Source organism: Blennius ocellaris, assembly GCF_963422515.1.
Source record: "Blennius ocellaris genome assembly, chromosome: 19".
Taxonomy (NCBI): Eukaryota; Metazoa; Chordata; class Actinopteri; order Blenniiformes; family Blenniidae; genus Blennius; species Blennius ocellaris.
The window spans coordinates 17,491,586-17,514,301 of NC_137668.1; the positions used below are offsets into that span (position 1 = coordinate 17,491,586).

Here is a 22,716-nt window from a genome sequence, read left to right on the forward strand (position 1 = left end):
GCATAACTGGAGCAGTTTCACGCATGAAAAAAAACCGACACCCTCTGATATGTAGACACTCATCACTTAAATGTAGCTAGATAGAATTAATGGCAGAATTTGTGTGCTGAAAGAGAACAGATGTCAGACCCTCAAGTGTGTGTACGAGAGAGAGAGAGAGAGAGAGAGAGAGAGAGAGAGAGAGAGAGAGAGAGAGAGAGAGAGCGCACGGCGCTTATTTAGATCTGCGCTCCAGACAAAAGGAGCAACTAGAGGAGCTCTGACTGTTCTGCACACCACACGCACCCTCATCAGGATTAAATTCTCTCTAAGGATTTAAACAACATTCACCAAGATGAGCGGACTGCAACTTCTTCTCTTATTCACAACTTTCCCTCTGACCATCGGGTCACCATATCATTACAACATATTTCAGGGAAATGCATATTCTGGCGGGGACACAAGACAAAGAAACAAGTAAGTCAATTGGAACTTAGTGATTTATTCGTTGATGTGGGTTTTTGGAAGCTTACAATCAACCGTTTAGCTTTCTCCTTTTTTTTTCTTCTGTGCGTAATTGTAAGCATTCAGCCGCCCATGCAGTAATTGCGCACCCAGAACATTAGAGGCGATTAACGACTACATTTCTGCAGAAACTGGTGCGCCTATGTTGTGCACAAGAACGTGAGCTGTGCCGTGGTGGGAGGCACGGAGAGTTACCCCCAGCCGGAGCTTTTACCTTGTCCGCCGGAGATGCCAAACTGTGCGCAACAAGTCATGTAAGTTCAAGAAAAACCTATCCTTTTGTACTATTAATACAGAAATATAGTCATTGTCGTAGAATCAGCACTAATCAGTAAAAACGTGCCAGCAATCTCAACTGTGGTTAAGTTACTTAAAATATACAAAAGTTCAAAAAGCTTAAAGTAACGTCTTAAGCAATTTTAGTCGCATTGTTGATGGCAGGAACTCTGAATTTACTGGGATGTAATATAAATGTTAAAGCACATCTATCAGACAGGGTTTAAAGATATTACACTATAGTGCTTTAATTTGTAAAGAAAATTAAAAGAACTCGTGTCTAAAAGTTCAAATCTAAAGATCTGCTTCTTATTCAAAGTGGGAGTTCATATGCATTTGAAAGAAGCATAACGGTTCGTAAAATGTCAAATGAAGTTGGTATGACTTCAATTACACACCTAAAAAAGAACAAGTGCACGATTACAAGTGCACGATTACACATGTATATTGGTAAAAAAGTACAACTGATTAAATATATTATTCAAAAGTTAAAGAATTAACAAAGGGATTTAAAAAAAACCATTTCATAAGTACTAATCCAACTGTGATCGATATGTGGCTGGATCTAAAGAACTTGGTTGAAAATGACTTGATATGTGGCTGGATCTAAAGAACTTGGTTGAAAATGACTTGTTCTCAATTGCTGAAAGAGACCAGCATCAACTGGCAGGGCTCACACTTTCCTTTTTTGTTGCCTTAGTGCTCATTGAGCAACAAATAGACTCCTGACATGTCATGAATCATTTGGCTGGCAGAAACCAGCAAGCTGACAGTCCTCATGATTGGAAGCTGTGGAAAGTATTAGACCACTTCCTGCCAACTGCTCCATAAATTAATTACAAATGTGACCAACGTTTATTTGGGTTTGGTTGTCAGCAAACACATTTCATTGTAGTTTTACATTTCACATCATACTGCTGGGAGAGATAACTGTGTAAAACCCTTCTTTATATGTAGAAAACATCAATATTTTTCTACAGGTATTTCGTGTTGATATCCAATATAACATTATTGAATGCAGTTGTGTGTTTGATCTGTGTGTTCATAGATACAGAACACACTTCAGGCCTACGTACAAGATTGGCTACAAGACTGTAACAGAGCTGGAGTGGAGGTGCTGCCCAGGCTATCAGGGCAATGACTGCAGGGAGGTGAAAGACATTAGGCTTCACCAAGTGGACCGTTTTCCTCATGCCCCTTCAACCTCTAGACATTTTCCCGTCCCTCAAGGTAAAATATGATAAAACAAGAAATGTATGAAGATATACCAAATTCAATCAATCAAGTGAAATTATGTCAATTAAAAGTTCCCTTTCTTTGTAATTTCTAGGTTCAAACCAGCAGACACAAGGTCATAGAAACCATCCAGTGGGAGGGGAGGGACAGTTCAGAGGTCACGCAGGTCACAGACCTCTCGAGGTTGTCGGAGGATCACAACACCTGGAGGAGGAGGTGCAGCGGCTGTCCCAGATGGTTCTCGACATGCAGGCACGCATGACAGACATGTCATCCAATCTGAGACTGGACTTCCAGGAGGACGCCAGTAAAATGCTGATCTCGCTACTGAATGACCACAAACAGCCCGCCAGCGCTCATGCTGCAGAGGCTCAAACCGCCCAGGTGCAGAGTTTCTCGTTGGACCACGGGACAGCTTCAGTGGATGAGGTCATGAACAAAATCAATCACTTCACATATGACTTGGAGTCTAAAGGCAATACACTGGATGACCTGCTGGAGCGCGTCAACCACCACGATGAAAGAATCCGTCTGTTAATGGAAGCAGCTCAGACTCCACTTTCTTCACCCCTGCCAGCGACTCCAACAGATGACACAGACCTGCGCGCCTACCTAGATGACAAAATCCACGCTCTGAGAGAGGAGTTAATGGAGGGTATTGAGATCAAAATGGCAGATTTAAAGAGTTCTTGTGATTATAAAATCGTGTCAGTTCAGGAACACTGTGAAGATCAGGAAGTCAACTACCTCAGTTTGGCTGAGCTCATGGACTCGAAGGAAACTGACCTCCGAAAGGAGATCCAGGACCTTGAGACAAAACTGACTAGAACACCAAAAGATGACGTTAATGTACTCGACTCCATTCTGGCTCGTGTGGAACGCATTGAAACTTGTCACAACTCTTCTGAAAAGACATTGGTGGCACAGTGCCTTTCTCTAGAAGAGAAGCTGCGTAAAGAAAGAGCAGAGGCCGTCAAAGACCTGAGGAAATATCTGGAAGACAGCCTGAGCTCCACAGAGAACAGGCTCACAACCATGTGGATAGACACAAGCTCTAACACTCCATCCGGTGGTTATCCAGACAGATCGGATGCTCTATGGAAAGATATGGAGTCTCTGAAAGGCTCTGATCAAACTCAGGAGGAAAGACTGAATACTTTGGAACATTTGTGCCTAAAAGACTGCAAAGCTAATTTGACTGTTGTCGAAAAGCTTCATCAAGACTTCCAGAGCTGTCGAACAAAGGTAGAGGCAGTGGAGGCTACCTTAAAAGAACACATAAGTAACACTAGACCGATAGATGGGAAACCCCATCTCAGTGGCAGTACTGAGATCATACATGAGGAGTTAAGTGACCTCAAAGGTCGTGTGGGTGAACTAGAGGACTCTCTATCAAATATCGTCCACCAGCAACCTCAGATACAGAAGAGTCTTAACTCAACATCAGGAGAAGTTAAAACAGGCACTGATGGGGAGGTTAAAGACCTTCTGGAGCTCTACAGAACGCAACATGAGGACCAGAGACGTCAGCTGAACCAGCTGGGCAGGGAGGTGATAGCCAACGTCGACCGCTGCAAAGAGAAAACACAGGTTGTCAGGGAAGACATTTCCAACATGGACCGCCGCGTCATCAACGTGGAAACTCTGTGCAGCAAGTTGGATCCGATCTCCAGTAGCCTCCAGAGGATCAAAGAGGGGCTGAATAAGCATGTCACTGCATTGTGGACCTGTGTGAACCAGCTGAATGGCACAGTGAGATCGCACGCCCAGGACATTGGCGGACTGAGGGGAACCTCTCAAACCCTCCAGAACGCCGTTTCAGATATAACCAGAGACCTTGAAGCACTGATGAACAACTCTCCTGGTAATGAAGGTAAGGACTATTGGTTGCTATCCAAATAGAAACTACATTTTCATTGCTCGCCAAAAAAAAAGAAGGGCAGAAGGACACACATCCTTGTCATCCGCAGTACAGATATTACATCTTTAAGGTGTATTTGCTGTTCTTTGAGCCGATCAGTTAAAATCAATCCATTTGTCTTCTGAATCATTTTGTCCAACTTGAGGGTCACAAGTTGCCTGTTCATCTCCAGGCCAACACAGAGACAGACAACTGTCATACACATTTTGAGTCAACTCATACCCTCAATAATTCCACATTAATGTGCTGATGACTGGACAACCAACTGTAATATTTATCAAATGTAGGTTAGAGATGTAGAATGATAATGTTGATATTACTATCATACTCTTCCGCCGAGTTAGCCCCCCCCCCCCGAAAAAAATGTTTTTTTTTCCACTTAATACACTCAGACGCCTTGTTCTTACATCCCTACTTGGTCTGGTACCATACCTGCGCTCTACTTTTAGCTTTGCCATCACCCTGTAAAACCTACTATTTATAGTTACATCATCTTGATCTAATTCCATTTGTTTAATTTTTTTTTTTTTTTCATCAGGTTAGATTTATTGCCCACCAAGGGCTCACCACTGAACACACAAAATAGTTGTAATATTTCCCAGCCCTTTAGATCACGGCCTGAGCTGGAGCATATTACTTTATAGCAGAGTGACTGTGTTGTTTTTCAAGCTCCGATATTGGGAGTGTTTGAGAAACAGGAAGTTGGATTTTCATCTCAGTTTAACCAGGCAGGGTTGATTGAAGACACATGCTCGACTTTATAAAACCCTGATCATGTTGAGCAATGTCTTGGCATCAACAAATATTTTTTCACAAGCTTTATTTGTCCATCCAAGTGTTCATTTTTGTGTGTTTGTCTATAAACTACATACCTGTGTTTACTTCAGGGTTGAATTTGGGTGTGAAATCTTTACTTGATAGTAAGAACAACAATTTAATTTTTTTTTATCATAACACTTGGCTTTATTTCCCAGAGCAGCTTGAGCACAGATTATATATTGGCTTATATTAGTGCATATGTTGAGTCTGCTCAGTAATGGCATGTACAGTATGTGATCAAGCTGGACTTCACCCACTCTCACAGTTGTAAATGTGAACTCGAAGCACGCCCATGATGTTTACGAGCCCAGGTTCTTCCTCTGGAAGCAGCTCGTTTCAGTTATTGCTTTATGGGGCAGGTGATGTTGCTTGTAGTTTTTGTCCACAGATATCAAGACGGGTGAGCTGAAAATAAATGGTTCTTGTTTGAGATTAGTTTTGCGGTTCTTGAAAACTAAGACACATCGTCACTCCACTCTATTATATTTGCCTTAACATGGCATTTATTTAATCATTGTGTCATTGCAAAATCCTGCCAATGGGATCACAGCTATTCATGGTTTCCACTCAGAGTGTGATTGGCTCCTGGTTTGTCTTTGCTGTGCGAGCTACCTCATCCCATTGTCTCCTGCAGTTTATCAAGTGAAACTGGAAAATTCTGCATGTAGGAGCCCATCACAGATAAATCTGAAACAAAGCTTATTAACCCTCTCCATGGGCCAACTTCTAATTTCAGAGCTGCCGTTTTAGCTTTTAAATTGCTTCACCAGTGCTGTTATGAGTTGTGCTCACTCACTTTCCCTGAGTCCCATTTGCACTTTTCTTACTTCCATGACTGAATTCTTGTTCTACTGAGATAAACACTGCAAACACTCAAAGCTGCTCTGAGGTCCCAAAGGCCCTCCGTCAATATATTCACCATGATGTCATAGCAGTTGCTGACCTTCTTAAAGAGGAGGGCCAGGAAAAGGACCAAAGGAGCTATAACGGGTGCTTACCGCACAAACAATGTCTTTCTTGTATCAATGTATTTAGGAAAAAAAAACATAGTGATCTCATAGTTGGATTAAGAAGGACTGCGTGGAGCTCCACTTGTTAGTTTGGTCTCAGTTTTATATTGATAACATCTGCAAAAGAGCATGCGATTCTGTGGCAGAAGAGGTTACATTTCCTGTGTTAAAACAATAATATAAGTGGGGAAAAACATTCTTAATAACCATTTCATGTTTCCTTTTTTTAGTTTAGCTATTTTTTTTACATTCCTTTGGCCTGTTTATACATTACTAGAATTAATCCTGAAATTAATCTTTATTAATCTCTTTTGTGATGCAACAAATTAATCTAAAACAAAGTAAAGATCAAGCAATTTAACAGATCAATAAACCCTCTTTTTTCTTCAAAGATTTAAAGTATACATCAAAATTACTCTACCATTGTACAAGATGACAATTATAATTTTTTAACTTCATTCTTCTGTTTAGTTTAATGTAAAAGCATTTTCTACCAACTTTCAACAATTGACTGACTTCTCAAATAATTGAAGGTACCCAAAGGAGCTTTGGACCACCAGTAGCACTGCTGAGCAATGTTTTTCCAAGAGGGCCTCTCCAAACAAGGACAATCTGTATCAATACAACTTTTTTGACCTTTTTTATTATTTTTACTATGCTCCATATAAACTTTAAAAGGAAGCGATAAAGACGGCAAGTGAACCTACGATGACGTTTATTTTTGTGAGCACATAATCAGACGATTGTCTTTTTAGTCTACATGATTGATATGCAGCTCATTTGAGTTATATTGGGGGTTTAGTGGAGCTGTTGTTTGTCTCGTTGAGCCAGTTTACATTAATCTCTCTGTACATCATGTGTTCACATTTGATTTTAGTAATTGTTTTGAAGCTTTTAACATGTATGTTGTTTGGGCTCCGGATAACGTGTGGAGTTCCTCAGTTTGTCAGTGTTTGTCTTTAACCCGTATGTGTTTCCTTAATCCCATCACGTGCGTCAAAGCACATCACTCTCATTATGTTTGACAAGGAGGCCTCATCTCGCTTAAAACAACTCTGAAGAGGTCTTTTCCGGAAACCTTTTGAGATAAGGAGACGTGCTCTTCTGCCTCTGACAATGCTCGCTGCTGAGGCTCATACGCTAATGGCTTGTGAGAGATAATGCTGACACGCTCTGGTCTTTGGTCAAACATGATAACCCCCGTGGACCACAAACAAGATGAGACCTGACGGAAAGCCTTCAGAGCAAAAGAGCCTTCAGCATTCTTCTGCTCACCTATAGTCTGCTCTCCATTTGTTATCTATTTTTATCTGGATTTATAGACTCCAAACTTCCTATGCGAAGATATTTTCTTTTGTTTTTGTGATTCATAAGGTGAACTTTCACCAATGTATGTGATATATAATCCAGAAAATTGACAGTTTTTTTTTTAACACAAAGGTCCGTCACCTATTGGAGTTGCAGTGTCAGTGACTCACGACAAAGAGTTTTTCCTATGCCTGCTTCATGGAAGAATGCATATGTGTGGTCGACAGCGGATCCAGCTGCATTTGTTTACGGCTCACCTCTTTCATCGGGACAGACCCTCTCGCATGCCGACATACATCCTGCATGGCCTTCTTTTCATCCCCATTGCACTACATCTGAAATCGGGTTGGAATAATCACATCAAAGACAGCACTATGGACGACATACCTTGCTTTTTTTTTTTCCTATGTGGAGTGACACAGCTGAGAAAGTCAGAGCAGTAAAACCTGTGTGAAGTCGCAGACTTACCCCCTGTGCTGTTTTACTACTACACACCGGCCGCTCTGCACATGTTGCATTTAACAGGCTTCTAAACTAAGTGACCCTTTTCCCCTGGGTGAATGGGGGTGGATTGGGGGGGGGGGGGGGGGGGGGGGGGGGGGGGGGGGGGGGGGGGATTGAACATGTGGCCGTGCCTCAATATGCTGCTGGTATGCCTTTTATGTGCTGGTTTCCCTTTAGGAACGGTTAAGTTAGTGCCTGTTTTGTTGTTGCAGACCAGAAAATAACAGCCACAATGTCCTCTCGGCCCGAGGACAAGATTTGTTGATAGATTGCGGGTTGGGTCTCAGCTGTGGCTTTCAAGAATGCAGTAGTCTGGGAATCGTAACTCTATGTGGGCGGATGGAGGAACAACCTGTGATCTTCTCCATTTATATCCATGAGAGCAGGTTTATGTAATTGCCCTCCGTTAGGCTGTTAATGAGATTCAACAGTAGTCATGCTATTAAGTTGCATGTTTCTCCTCAAAGTTCGTCACTTGATTTGGGGAAAAAAACCCAACACATTTTCAGTTAAAACATTCCAGCACACTTTAATTTGGCCAAATGTGGAATGCAGATGGACAAAAGGAATAAAACAGCACCATCCATCCATCCATCCATAAGCAAGTAATATAATAAACTGGCCAAATAGGTTTTCACAAAAAACATAAATGCATTCTCTGCATTCCATTCTATTCATTTCCAGATGCAGAGAATATTGTTTCATCTTATTTGAGAGGAGTGACACTGCCGAGCGTGACCAGTTTCCTTTTGCTCTTCTTTAAAAATTCTTTATATATCAATCTGTCAACTTTTTGTCACTGAGCACTTGACAAATAATTCAAGGATTGAAGGATTTTTATTGTCATACTTTTACACATTACATGTCCTGGTACAAAATTCTATTCCTGAGGTTCCTTACTCTTCTTTAAGACTGTAACCAACATCCCGACTGATGATCAGCTAATCAAGTGTATCGTCCTCAATGTTGTGAATGCAACAATAATGTTTTTAGAATTTTTAATTTACATTTCATCTCTGGTGGTGCATCGAGAGTTTACCTTGATTGTTGGTTACCAGGTTTTGAATCTGGGTGCAATGATTTGCTTTGTGAACCCTTGTAAACAGGAGCAGCCAAACAGACCCTTATTTTCTTGGTAATAAGCAGCATTTTTTTAATATATATTAAAAAGTGACTTCCAGCCATCCATCTTCTGTACCACTTTGTGATTTAGATGGACATCTTTTCGTTGAGATGTAAGAAGTGGAAAGTACAGATTTGTCTTGATAATTGTGCATCATAAATAAGTAAATTATAGATGCACAAATCATCAAACATGAAAATACTGTTCACGGCTACCAAAAATACAATTTGCTGAAGAAGTAATGTGAGATGAAAATTACAAAGTTTGACAGAACTCAGTCTCACTATATCATTAGGTGTGTGTGGGTGTGTGCACATTTGCACTATAAGAAATACCATTATTTGGATCAACAGTGGCATTCTGGCATGTCAATCTGTCTTTTCGTACTGTCTGTATTGACATTAGAAAGCTGCATTCCACTCATTGTGTCAGTTTCTGTGGTCTCAGTTGCATAACCATGTCAAAATGAATGTCGTGAGATTGATTTACTGAAGAAAAAAACAGTTCAATTACAGCCACCGCAGCATTGAAAAGGAGTTAAACATAGTGACCTCAAGCCTCATTTTTAAAATTACAGTCACATCTTTATTCCCAGATGTGATGAGAATCAAGGCATTGAAAACCAAAGGTTTAATAAAAACAACTAACACATTTGCTTCCTATTTTTAGAAGCTGGAAAAATGCTGAGGGTAGCAAGAACTTTTAGTGTTCGTAAGCACCTGGTTTTCTAACCTTTGTAACCCACATGGCATTTGTCTCCCTCCGACCTGAAGCCTCACGCTCATCACTCACATCTTATCTCAGGTGTTCAGGTTAGAGCGGAGGACGTGACGCTTCCTCAGGGCCCGAGAACGAGCCTCACAGTGCCGCTTGGCCCCGTGGCTCCACCACTCCCAGGGCTGCCTGTGATGGAGGCCGGAGAGGCCGGCCCCCCCGGTAAGAGGACCACCTCCAAGTTGCCTAGAGGGACTGACGGCAGCACGATGCCGGTTAAAGGTTTTGCCGGCGCTCCCGGTGAGACACGTCTGCGTGCGACACGCACTCTTTTCCTCCATTTCCAGCGTGCTTTTAAATATCTAAATGTTATATTTCACTTCATAGCTTCGTCACACAAACCCTCTGACCCCATGAAGACCAGCATGCCCGTCATCTTGGGTAAATGTTCCTTCAGCTTTTCTGTGGCGTGTCCTCGGAGCTCTCTGATCCTAACAAAACTATTTATAACTGATCAACAGATATGAACATTCCCCACAGGCCTCCACCACAGAAACCTGCCATGGCTTTAGGTAAAGAGTTAAATCATGAGGGTGTCGCTTCTCTTTTAGCCCCGTTTGCTCATGCGTGATGTTTCGTCTTCAGGTGAGAAGGTGTCGTTCTCAGCCGGCCTGACTCTCCCGCCGTTCGAAGGAGACGTGGGAATCATTCGATTCAACAAAGTGCTGATTAATGACGGAGGACATTATGACCCTCACACAGGTAAATGTAACGGCTATCTCAAAGGCCCAAGCACTTCCTGGGATATACACGGGGACCGGGGGCTAAATGGCTCATACTACATGTAAAGAGAGTAATTTTTGTCTGCTGAACAACCAGTTATCCATTTTTAGATTTGCTAGGATGTGATGAGTTCTCTTTTGGCATCACTTTTGTGACATGTCATCACTGTATATGACTCAGTCTTTTGGAACAACCCTGCAGTTACTAAGAACACATCAAGGATACGTGTTTGGATCTTCTCTGGTGTACACCCTTTCGAGCTGCTTGTTGGACACCCCTGGTTGGAAGATACTCTGCTCATCACTCCTTTTAAAATGTTAACAATTTGCTTTATTGCTGTAGAATTGACAATCTAGTAACTATGGAAATGTTTGAGTCCAGACCAATAGCTATGCTGATCTCTACCAGATCTATTACAACATGAAATTAACACACAATTTGACTTTTTTTTAGGTATTTTCACGGCTCCCTCCGATGGTCGCTATCTGGTGATGGCCGTGCTCACAGCCCAACGAGGAGCGACGGTCGAGGCGGTCCTGTCGGTGTCAAACCGCAGCATCCAGAGGCTGAACTCTGCAGGTTTCCTGTCCGGAGTGGCAGAGCCGCCCTCACACGAGCAGTGCAGCTGCAGCACCTCCACCTCGCTCAGCCTGGTGGTCTCGCTGAGGCGAGGGGATCGGGCGGGACTCGTTATGACCGCCGGAAAGCTCGCCATCTCCGCCTCGCCCGAGATCCTGTCATCGTTCAGCATCGTGCTTCTTTACCCGAGCCCTTCCAAACGGTAGCTTCTTTACTTTTAGAGACACTCGCTGAATAAGTGGACTTTAATCGACATTGCTGGTGATAAATTAAAGCTCCCTTGATGTTATGTCATAAGAAAAAAATACGATAAGAGAGTATCGCTATCATGAGCACTAATATATAGTTTCATTTCAATATTCTTTTTAAGGTTGTTCCCCCTTCCCTTGTTTCAAATATTTGCTTCAACACACACGCATGTGCTTTCACTGTGTTCTTTTTATTAAAACATTCACCATATATCTTTTTTCAACTCTTCATCAATACAATGCTTTACATACATTAAATGTTCTATGCATTGTATATGTACAGTAGATCTGTAGTTTTGACACTATAAAGTTCAAAGTATTCATTGAAACCATTTCTGAAAAAGCAATCCATTGTGCTTACATGAATACATCCTCATGTAAACTGGATTGCCACGAGGGAATCGCAACAATTTGCGGAAAAGACCTGAAGCAGCAGGAAAAGGTTCACAAAACTGGGAAAACACTATGTGTTCTGCTCAAACAAAGTCTCACTTTCATAGAAAGGATGCGGTAAAGTGTGTCGACTGCTGTTATTGAGTGAGTAAAAAAACAAAAAGGCTTAATATACTGCTGTTCTCGCAACAGCAACATTTGCAGCGGCTCAAAAATAGTTGTGTGCTCACTAAATCTCTATCCTGAAAAAATACTTAATAAATAGCAGCCGCACTTATATTTCAGTCTTTTTTTCTTGCTAAACTAAGCATTTTAAGTATTAACAAATCTATGACATTTCTCCTAACTTTAATCTTTGAGAAAATATAAGTTGAATAAGTCTCATAAACAAATAAGGCCTTAAAGAGACAATGACGTCGATCTTTTAAATACACCATGTAGCTGGATAATTGGTCTTGAATAAGACAAAGGAGCACAGCAGCCAGTATTCTTGTCTAATATTGAATGTTTCTGCACAGTTCAAAAAACTCCATCACTCAAATACGTGCATAGGCAACATTTATCTTATTTTAACAAAATAAAACTGTGCAAATGTTAAGATTAATAATGATATATAACACCGAACGACTCTGCATACAAAAACTAAACCAGGAGACTACGAAACAAAGAGACTCAGTAAAGTCACTGAGCGAAGCGGATTTCAAGTACGTGATTGGAAATTATTGTATTTAAAGCAGCTCCTGAAAACACACCTGAGCGATCGGCTCCCTCCAGTAACAGAAGGAGCTGAACTCCGGGAAGCAGAAAGTGGCGCTGTTTTGTGTGCTTCGTAAAGGAAAGACATGCTCCACCAGCTCACTCAGCCGACTGTATCTGCACAACAACAACAGTGGGAATAGTAAACATTTGTGGGAGAAATTAAAAGGGCACGGCTGGAAAGTGATGCGCCATTACTCACGACGTCTTATTGCCTTTGGCTTGCTCCAGGATCAGCTCCCCTCTGGGATTCACTGTGAATATCCGACACACGGGCACACCCACTTGCTTGTAGGAAGACACGTCCTTAAATACAGGAAAGAAAAACAGCAATAAGGATCACAGCTCTGCCATGGGTTAGGTTTTTGTTTTTTGTTTTTTATGAAAAACCACAAATACAGAAAGAAAGACGTCACACTCACACTCTCTCTGTTTCCAAAGGCGGCGTAGAAAGGATTTGTGTTTGGGAAGAACAGGTTCTTGATGTCTGTGAGACATTCAATCTTGAACTTCTCGGGCTTCTTCTCTATGACCTCTCTGACAAGAGGATTTGAAGACAAGAGGATTACAATACGACCTCTGGCCCGCTGCTGCTACCGCGAGAGTCGCTTCCTTCTAATTAAGCTAATTTGTTCTGACTGTTCATGTCATTCATGACCAACACACCTCATAACGAGAAGCCGAGATGAACAGCATCACCATCAATGTGATATTTTACTGATTTGCGTGAGACAGAAAGAAGGAGCAGCACTACTGTTTCATGTTTCATACTTACTGTTTTTTTTGGTTACAGTCAACTTATTTAAAAAGTAGTGGATTTACCTTACAGGTTGCTGAGAATATTAATAATTAACTCATTTGTTTTTAATTGTGTTTCTTTTTTAAGGCACCTTAATAGTGTTGTATTATTATACTGTTGAAGTTCTGATGAAGTTTGTTGTAAGTCCAATGATGGCATTGCTGTAAGGGGAACACAATTTCCAGCATTTATGCAGAACTTTGCATAACACCTACTGTTCAAACATAGCTAGTAATGAACTATTGATGACATGAAAAACAGTGGAGATGAATTCCCGACATGCAGACGGGTAATTTAATGGGAATCTCATGGTTATCTCTGGCTTACAGCAAAAAGCAACGGTCACCTCAGTGAGGAGGATGGAGAGAAGAAGCAACAAACTGACGGGAAACTTCAGTAATTGTGGATTACTTTATTTTCGTTGAGATCTTTGCATGTTGCCAAAAAAAAGTAGTGCCGTTTCTGTGATTCCCACTAATATTTTATCTCAAGTAAGATAAGCCAGTCTACTGAAATTGACATCATAATGAATGGCTTCCTCCAAGTTCCTGTTTCATTCGCACTGTAATTTTCTGGAAGTGATGTATCCGAGTACACAGCTAATGGCATAGCTCCAGCAAAGCTTCTGCAAATCTCCCAAAACATTCATTACTAAGAGATTGTGGGGGTAATAAAAAAAAAAAAAGTCAGCCATAGTGTGTCTCACCTTCACGCCGCTGTAGACTAAAGAAGCAGAGCAGTGGGGCAGGGAGCAGGGGATTACCTCACCTGTGGAAAGCAGAGAAAAGGCTACTTGGTGAGAGCATGAGGGGTCCCTGAGGCAGGAGGGTCCCTCTGTCGTTCACCCAGTGCAGATACCCGCGGGTCATGTCGGCCATGCCGATGGCTCGGGCCGAGCAGTACAGGAACTTGTAACCGTTCCTGTGGAGAGCAGACGGAGGAATATTTCATTTTTCAAGCAAAACATTTTTTTTTTTTTGCTTGATGTGTTTGAGTGTACAGAGAACCTGATGTTGATCTATGTCTTACTCGTGTACTGAGTGGTACAGCTTAGCGATCCCCCGGTGTGTCCAGTCTTTACCGAGCTGAGGCAGAATGTGGCCAAACACGTCGGACCTGAGTTAGGAAAGACAGGGGAGGGTGTATAAAAAAAAAAACATTTATTTCTTTTCTTTTTTAAAGCTCAATAACTTTGTGGGGGGAAAAAAAAATCAGATTTATTTTGCTGCATATTGATCTTTTTTGCAGAAAATTTTAAATCTTCCTTTAACTACTGCCTCCGTAAAATGAGTCATGTAATCACTTGCTGTGAGAATAAACATCTGGCAAAAACAGCTGAAAAGGCTTCCTTTTTTTGTTTACTTTTATTTTAAGAGGTGCTCAACATTGTCGCAAAAACCTCGCTTCAACAGCTCTTATCTCACCATCTGAACTCAGACATTGACAGACTTCTTCTATACTTCTGGAGGACTACTGCCTCAAAAAGAATTCTAATCAGAAATATTAGGTTTTCCTCACCCTCCACCCCCCCCCCCTCCCCCCCAAAAAACAACAACAACAAAAAACTTGAGGAATTACTATGTCCTGTTGTTCAAGGTTATTTTTCTAAATAGACGAAAACCTGTCATAAAAACCTGTGATTGACGGTCTTGAGTTCTGTAAACTACTGAAACCACAAAATTTTGATTTTATGGATAAACTGAAAACTGTGGCATTGCATTTCACTGACGTGATCAAACAGTTCAATGTTCATGAGAAAGTATAAATAAGAATGCAAAAGTTTGCAGCGCTCCTTCACTGAGTCACACAGTACTTGTGTAGCAAAATAAAAACCATCTGTTGAACATGCAAGATGTTCAAAAACGATTTTAAATACATCTACAAAGTCAAAACAAGAATCATCTTGACTGAATTCCCTTCAACTGGAGAAAATTAACCACAGTTCCATGTCGTTACCGTGGAAACAGGCTCATGAAAACAAACTGCAACACATCATACAAAAGTCCTCCCAAATAACAGTCTGCACTACGATGGGGAAAATTCACTCCCATGCTAAACTCACACATGACAAAATAATGTGTTTTGTTATTTTCTCGTACTTGGTGATGGTGCCGTCGATGTCGGAGATGATGACCTTGTCATCCCAGTTCCACAGGTAGATGGTGCCCTCGCAGCGGCACGTTCCCTGGTACTGAGTGGTGATGCTGAAGGAGACGTCGTTGGGGCCGTCTCTCAGCTTCAGGCTGGCCTGTCAGAAACATACAACGCATCTAATTGAGGAATTTAAGCTCCGTGTAATGGTTATCTGAAAATATTCACTGAGAGCACCTGGTAACAAACACCTTTAAGAAAAAATGAGAATATCATTGGAAATTGCATTGTTTTGCCAGTTTTCTTACACTCAGAACATAAAAAGGTCATATAATTATCGTTGTGACCTCGCACTGAAAAATAGGACAAACAACTTGACGTTGTGGAATATTCAGATATTTTAAAATAAAGTACAAATTTTTACACAATTATAAGGAGTAACTCAAAAAAGCTTGAGAAATTTCAGTTAAACATAAAATATAAAAATGTTTTATTGTACATTTCCACAGTGGTTAATTTTTTTATACATTATCAAAGATCTTAAAAAGGGTGAACTTCATATTTCTCCATTAAGTCATGGCAATCTGCTTGAGAGTTCTGAGATACATCCTGAAGCAACAAGATGTCACCAGATCAGATTATTGAAAAATTTAAACCTTTCACTCGTTACTCGTGATCACTGTGACATTGGAATTCTTTCTAAATCAAATGACTATAGAGGTTTAAGAAATACTCCTCAGTTTGTTTGTTCTCATTCACATCCTGACATGCAGGTTTGCATGTTCATACTGTGTTTATGATAGAGATATTTGTGATCTGAAATGCAGGGAAACACTGATGTTTTGTGAATAAAATTTGTAAAAACTTTCCTCCTGACTGTTCAGCTTTTTGTCAATAAGAAGCTGTAATGATAAAACTGGCTCCTTACGATCTGTTCAGACGACAGGCGGAGGGACTTCTTGTAAGAGTGACACGGGGCAGGGGGCGGGTCTTCTGTCTGCACGCGCTCAGAAGGCACCAGAGCAGACGCAACTGCATTCAATTCTCTCGTCTCATCATCACTGGACCACTCTGCCGCTTTCTGCCTACAGAGGAGAGAATATAGCACCAGCATTTCCGTAGTTTAAAAAGGTTGTTACTGAAGGAATGTGCAAACTGAAAGTGGCAATGTAAAAGTTGAGTTGCAGAATTTGTATGTCATAAATGATTTTTCATACACAAACTACAAAAAACCTTACATTTCCTTAAAAAAAAAAAAAAATCCATATTTGTGCCTTATTACATCAATAGCTGCAGTGAGAAATTATTCTTTTAATGCTACTTTAATCACATGTCATGAGCATTATCACTTGGAAAAATGCCAAAATACATTATTATCTGTTATGGTGGTTGCAGAGTTCACTTTCTACATTGAATAAACCGAGCATGCAGTTCTTGACTGTCACCAGAGGGCAGCACACTTCCTTCTCTCCAACACAATATGTTTTATTTCTTCATTTACACAAACAAATAAGCACCACCACTGATTTCTAAAAGTGAAAAACGATTGTCTCCTTGTGAAAATAGTGGTGAAAGTATAACCCTGTGGTTCTTAATGAGTTTATGAGTCATGAAATGAGAGCACTGCTTGCTGACTAACATGCTAATCCAGCCTCTGTGGAACATGTTTACCCAACACCGATCGTGTTGGTGTGCGAGTGCGTCGTGTTGTGAGGAAGCCGGAGCGCTGCTGCTGACTCACTGTGTTTCTGGGGCCCGGCGGAGGGCAGGGCTCTCACTGGTCAGAGACTCCTGCCTCTCCAACTTGGTCTCCAGTGACAACTAAGAAGAGGAAGGAACATTATTAACCTGTTTATAGCAGCATGTCAATATTTACAAAGAGAAGTGGTACCATTAGTACAGAAAATGTTTTGGTTTGGTGTGAGGAGTACTTATGTAATAATAAAACGATCTGGCTGCGGATGCATTTAGAATAACCTGTTTACATTCCCTAAACTCATTTACAATGCAAAGTTACTCAAACTGTGAAGTAGTCCCCCAAAGCGTCACACCTGTTTCACGCTGCTTTTTCTCCAGAACCACCAACGTCCAGACTTCTTTGGCATTTTCTCCTTCACCCAGGCCTCTTCTGTAGCCTGATATTGAGAGATTACATGAAATTGAATACTCAAGCTTAACATGCAGAGTACGGAGCTTGGGCATGTTAATGTTTATCAAGAAAATACCTTTGGCAAGTTCTTCTGGAAAGCCTGCATACTAAGTATCAACGGCGCTGCCAGTGTCCAGTTGTAATACCTTGAAAATATATAATTTTGGGGGAGTTATGAGCAAATTATACAAAGTTTCAAACCAATAAAACGTCATAAGAAAGAAGCTATTTTGTTGGAGAGGACGACGACTTGCCTGTTTGCGATTCTGACCACCAAATTTGGATTGTCAATGAGTGCTGGATTCTCTGCAAATTCATTGTAAGTGATGATGTGCTCCATGAATTTCTCTGCAGGAAAGTTGGAAAAAAAAAAGCATCCTGATTATTTAATCGTCAGATTATAGAAAGAAATGACACAAGCAGTAAAATACACAGTGATGTGCATCGAACCAAAAAGATATGTACTGAAATAATCAGCAATATAAATACCAAATTAAATGTAAATGTGTCAACATGCAAACTTAAACTGAAAGTAACCATTCTGTAAAAATCAATGTACACCCATCAGCCATAACATTCTACTTCTCATTATCTCTTGATCATAGCTGCCCATTGTAGTACAGACAAATGATTTACAAAGGAGAGTGAACCACCTTTCGAGATCTCAGAGTTCTCCCCCACGCCTCCACACAGAGAGAGTGTGACATCAGGCAGGTCACCAGCAGAGTCGGACAGACACTCGGTGCCGCTATCTGCTGCTGCGCTGCCCACCGACTGGGGCGACTGGGATTCAGACCGATGCCCCGTCTCCACCCAGTGTTTCGGAACTTGCTCAGACTCACTGAAATACAGACATGAGGTGGGGTAAACAAATTCTGTCAGATTCATCTGAGCCCGAATTATATATTACTACTACTTCTGAGGCCCAGTTTACATGGAGTGCTTGTGAATAAACAATCTTATATGCATTAGAATGTCTTTATTCTGACACGACCTGCAGCCTTTTACCTTTTTGGGAAGTAACGGGCAGCAACGTCAGGCTCAAGGGCAGTCAGGTCTTCCAGATAAATATCTTCAGGACCCTGATGTTGGCTCCTTTTTCTCACACCTTAATAAGAGCAAAATAAGAGACACCCTCAAAGAAAATGCTGATGTCTCTTTTCACACTTCCCAGTTTCTCTCTTTTTTTTCTTATTATTTTTTAACTTCTGCTTGTGAACACAGAACAACTCTCAGACACAAGAGCATCAAGCCAGGCACAAACAGAAACCACATCCTTCCTGTTAAGATTCACACATTGGCACTGAACTACCATGACTGATAGAAATACAGATAAACACACACAAAAAGAAACTATTTTACTGGCACCACCCCCCCCCCCCCCCCCCTTTTCTTTTGCATGCACTACGTATTATCCTCGAGAATAAGGGAAAGTGAGGGAGGACCTCGCTTTGTAACACATCTGTTGGAGGAGCTGTATTTTGGAGAAACTAACGTGTTTGAAGACACATTTGAAGAGACTTTTTGGCTGTACAACGAGAAACGAATGACTGGTTAAGAAAGATATTTTCAGGAGGTCTCGTTACCCCTCCTCTTGTTTGAGGAGTCGGTGGTCTTGGAGGAGCCCCTCGCATCCGGACCAACAGCTGCATCATCTTCGGCCTCGTTCGGAGCAGCTCCCTCTGCAGAGCCGCTGTCCCTGCGGTTGGGTGGTGAAGAGGTCCATCTGGTCTTGCGTACATTTTGTGTGTTGACGTCAGAGTTACTGGGACACGACTCAGAGCCAAAGCTGCCCGACAGTACATTTGAAAGTGTTGGCTCCGCTTTGGTAGGGTCGTGTTTGATTGTCCGAGGTTCTGGTTTTACAATACTACGGACGGCGTCTGCCGTTTGCTCGCCTCTTGAATCTTCCTCCATGGCTTCAGAGCTCAAGATGACCCTGAAATGTGTGTTCTCGGAGGGGGTGATGGTCAGTGTCTTTAGCCCTGATTTTTCTTTTCTGCTGACCTGGAAACAAAACAAACCTATTACATACCTAACGACTCTGGCAAGCCTGCAAATGCCACCTGCCTGTGTTTATGAGCCAATACATACCCTGGTGGGTTCTGGAAACTCCCCCCAAGTCCACTGCATGTGCGACTCGGCCCTGAGCATGCTCTCAGCCGGCTTCACCATCAGCTCCGAGTCACTCTTTGGCGACATGGGTTCAGACACGTCCCTGGTGTAAAGCAGAAAACCCACTTGAGTCAGCTCTCTCAAACACTGCGGGAGTGCTTCCCCCAGCCCTGTCTGTTTTGATGAAGTGGTTTTTGCCTTAGTGTGTCTCTCTGCTGGTATGAGCAACGTAAATATTTGACATACATGGGGCAGGGTGACCAGTCTCCGTCAGAGAAAGGGTAGCTGTCCCATTCAAGGGTGGTGAGTGGGGAATGCTGCCTATGGTCCATGCTGTCCTTCAATAGTGATAGCACAGATGCTCTGAAGGAAACAACCAAAACGTCGATCAAATGAAGACAATATTATGATTGAGTCTTTAAACGCTTCCTCTTACCGTCCATTGTGTGTGTTTGGCTCTTCATCTGAACTGAGCTCACACAACTCCAGCTCCCCACAGGCGGAAGCTGCCGTTTGGTCCTCCTTGCGTTGCTCGGCTTTGTGCTTCCTCCTGCGTCTCTTCTTCTTTTTGCCGGCGGGGTTGGAGCAGAGATGGAGGTTTCCAGAAATCTGCTCTTCAGGACTGAGAGACTGACTCGCCTCTGCTGTTGATGGTCCATTCCTGGGGTCTCTGCTCCTGAACAGAGCCTCTTCTGTGGGGATGGGCGAGGTCACGAGATGGGCTGGGACAATCTCCTACGTTAAATAAAAGCATTTTTATAACAGAGCAGTGAAAACCGGTAATGTTTGGGCAAATATAACTATCTCTATAGCTATCAGAGGCTGTCAGGTTGGTTTTCTTTTATTTTAAGATCAGAATCTGCTTTAATTTTTTCTCATTTCAGTGTTCAAAACTCACATTGAGCTGCTCCGTCTCCTGAACAAAAAAGGCCTCTCCGTTGTCTCCGAGCTTCATGTGGAGCTCCACGGGCTCTCCATTGATCTCGATGTCAATCTGCAGAGTCAAACAATTTTCACACTGTAGAGAGGTTTACCGTGTACCAGGTCACTACGTTCTCCTCCGATGGCCTCGGGTTTTAAACAGGCACTAATGAGGCTTAACAGAAAAGTACAATATGCATGTTTACAAAACAGCTCATGAAACCTGTGCTTCAGATTTACCTCAAGCATTAAGAGTTCAGCTACACAGAGAAAGACCTCATTTGGTTTAAAAATCCAACAAAATCGACCCTGTGTACACCATGCTGATATTTAACGGGGGAGGAAGAAAACTTTTTACAGCTTTTTTATTGCCAGCACTTTATTGTCCACATGATTTACAGAATGATTGAAGCCGTCTTCTCCGTCAACCGCAGACGACTTCCTGCAGTGCACAGTGCTCCTGTATGTCTGCAGTAGACGCCACCTGCTTTATGAACAGGATTCAACTTCACAGCTATTGAATGACGCTGAGCGAGGGCTCAACTGACTGCTACCCTGCTTGTGAATAGCAAGAAAGTGCAAGAAGGGTTTGTAAAATAATGGATTGTGTGGTATCAGAGAAGGAGAGCGTATCTTGACAAGCACACAATGCATTGTGCAGCTTTGCGATTACACAAGTTCAATCTGCAAACACAGAAATCAAGCATTTTTCAAATAGTTGGTGTTTAGGTCATAAAAACCGTGATACATTGCAGTGAATTTCCCTGTTTTCTTTTCATTTTAAGATGAACAACAATTTTATTCTTTCACTAATGTTGAATGTTGTAGTTTTTTTTTCAAAAGAAGCACATTATCACAAGTACAAGGCTGCAGTTTCAATTTGCTTCTTGTTTCTCTGTTCTTAAAGGTACAGTACATAAAATGTAAGGCACTTTTGTTTTTGCTTTGTCAGTTTGATTTTCAGAGATTTACATGAGCTCCACTTTCTTTTATGTTGACTGCTAAATCTAACTACAGTATCCATACAACACAGAGAAATGAAATGACCTAAAACCTGTTCATTTGTTTTTATAGCTTATTTTTAAGCATATCAGAATAAGATGGGATTAAGAACTATTAAACCACTTGGATAAGAGGCGAAACATCTTCCAAGACAAATGACAAAATCCAACTGACCTGATTCAAATGTATTGAAATATCTCTCATCTGGACAAAATAACATATACACAGGCACATTTCTGGAAGTTTGAGGATGCTCATCCTTGAAATGTCAAAGACAAAAATCTGAATATATACAGAGCCTTTAGAATGATACTCACCACTTTCTCCCTGGAGCGCAGCACCCCAAGTTTTCCGAAGCGAACATGGAAAGGGGAGCACTGGAAAGTCCCGTCAGGTTGTCGGACAACAATCACGTCGATGCAGCCGGACAGCGTGGCCTGATTGATCCCTTTATACAGCTCCTTCACTGTCACCAGCACCTGGCCAGCCAACTGCCCCACATAGTTCATGGTGTCCGCCTGCCAGTGAACACACCACACATTGTGTTATGAACACCACTTTTATGTGATGTAAAAACACACCGAGCTTCTGACCTGGCCAAAATTATCTGAAGATCTCTTACTAGGCCACCGTCCCTGCGGTAAGGCTCCTGTTGTTCAGAATAGTCTGCAAAGGAAATGCAAGCTGGTCCCTAAACACAGTGGCTCTGTCCCATTTTCCTCAAAAGAGACCTGAGCTGATCAAGACTTAATCAGGGCCTCGAGTGCAGCAACACGGCAGCAGCAAACCGGGAGATGGTGTGTTTCTGTCTTCACAAGAAACATCCGCCATCGTCAATGGGGACAAAAGTGACCCACTTATAGTCAGATAAGTACTCTAGCTTTATTGCTTTAATTTTTTCAATGTCCCATTCATGTACAATAAATCTTTGTATTTTGTGGCCATAGCACTTAGAGATAAAAGGATAAAAGAAGAGAAAATATCTCAATCACCATCATTGATGTCAGTTTGGCTCTGCTGCATGTCTGCTTCAGGAGTTTAATAAATGTGACAATTAATTCCACTACTCCCAATTTCTTCTCCATCTTCTTATCTGTCTGCACTTAGTACTCAGAAACCATAGCATCACCTTCTGTAGCCTAGAATAACATCCTTTCTATTCAATATGCGTCATGTGCTGTTCATAACTCCAAATAACTTAAGAGGAGAAGATGCTTTTTCTTCACCTTGATGGCTCAAGAATAGCTTCACACTTGATAGCCGCTCTATTCTGACAACTCCAACACCACTATGCTAACATAAGGCGGTTGAAATGTGCATCTTTCAGTGAAGTTGTGCAGATAAAATCAATCAGTTTCTGTACACTGAAATTATATTACAAAAGGAATATCATTTTCAACTCGGGCTATAACCAATAACCAAATCCTCAGTCAGTGTTTGTCGAACTGGGTCAATTATGAGCCAG

The 22,716-nt window shown here is 41.7% G+C and overlaps 2 protein-coding genes across 3 annotated transcripts; one reads left to right on the forward strand and one right to left on the reverse strand.

Annotated features, from left to right (window-relative positions):
* The first annotated feature begins 276 nt into the window (after nucleotides 1-276).
* Nucleotides 277-12,111, forward strand: emilin2b (elastin microfibril interfacer 2b). Of its 2 annotated transcripts, XM_080514794.1 has the most exons (9): nucleotides 277-456; nucleotides 633-758; nucleotides 1,829-2,010; nucleotides 2,111-3,889; nucleotides 9,506-9,715; nucleotides 9,803-9,856; nucleotides 9,937-9,987; nucleotides 10,061-10,177; nucleotides 10,652-12,110. In XM_080514794.1, the coding sequence occupies exons 1-9, from the start codon at nucleotides 335-337 to the stop codon at nucleotides 10,981-10,983; spliced, it is 2,973 nt and encodes a 990-aa protein (XP_080370920.1). In that variant the 5' UTR covers nucleotides 277-334; the 3' UTR covers nucleotides 10,984-12,110. The 2 variants fall into 2 exon arrangements, with proteins under 2 accessions (XP_080370920.1, XP_080370921.1); XM_080514795.1 differs by lacking the exon at nucleotides 9,803-9,856 and having other exon boundaries at nucleotides 10,652-12,111.
* LOC308143858 (phosphatidate phosphatase LPIN2-like) lies at nucleotides 12,013-21,763 on the reverse strand. Its single transcript, XM_080514796.1, has 19 exons — nucleotides 21,569-21,763; nucleotides 20,227-20,322; nucleotides 19,765-20,063; nucleotides 19,575-19,691; nucleotides 19,308-19,431; nucleotides 18,800-19,220; nucleotides 18,222-18,321; nucleotides 17,867-18,054; nucleotides 17,468-17,561; nucleotides 17,290-17,359; nucleotides 17,116-17,199; nucleotides 16,806-16,885; nucleotides 15,993-16,149; nucleotides 15,073-15,221; nucleotides 14,003-14,089; nucleotides 13,742-13,894; nucleotides 12,597-12,711; nucleotides 12,377-12,480; nucleotides 12,013-12,291 (listed from the first exon to the last, which is right to left on the reverse strand). Exons 1-19 carry the CDS (start codon nucleotides 21,758-21,760, stop codon nucleotides 12,147-12,149), a joined length of 2,775 nt encoding a protein of 924 aa, XP_080370922.1. The 5' UTR covers nucleotides 21,761-21,763; the 3' UTR covers nucleotides 12,013-12,146.
* Nucleotides 21,764-22,716: the final 953 nt, after the last annotated feature.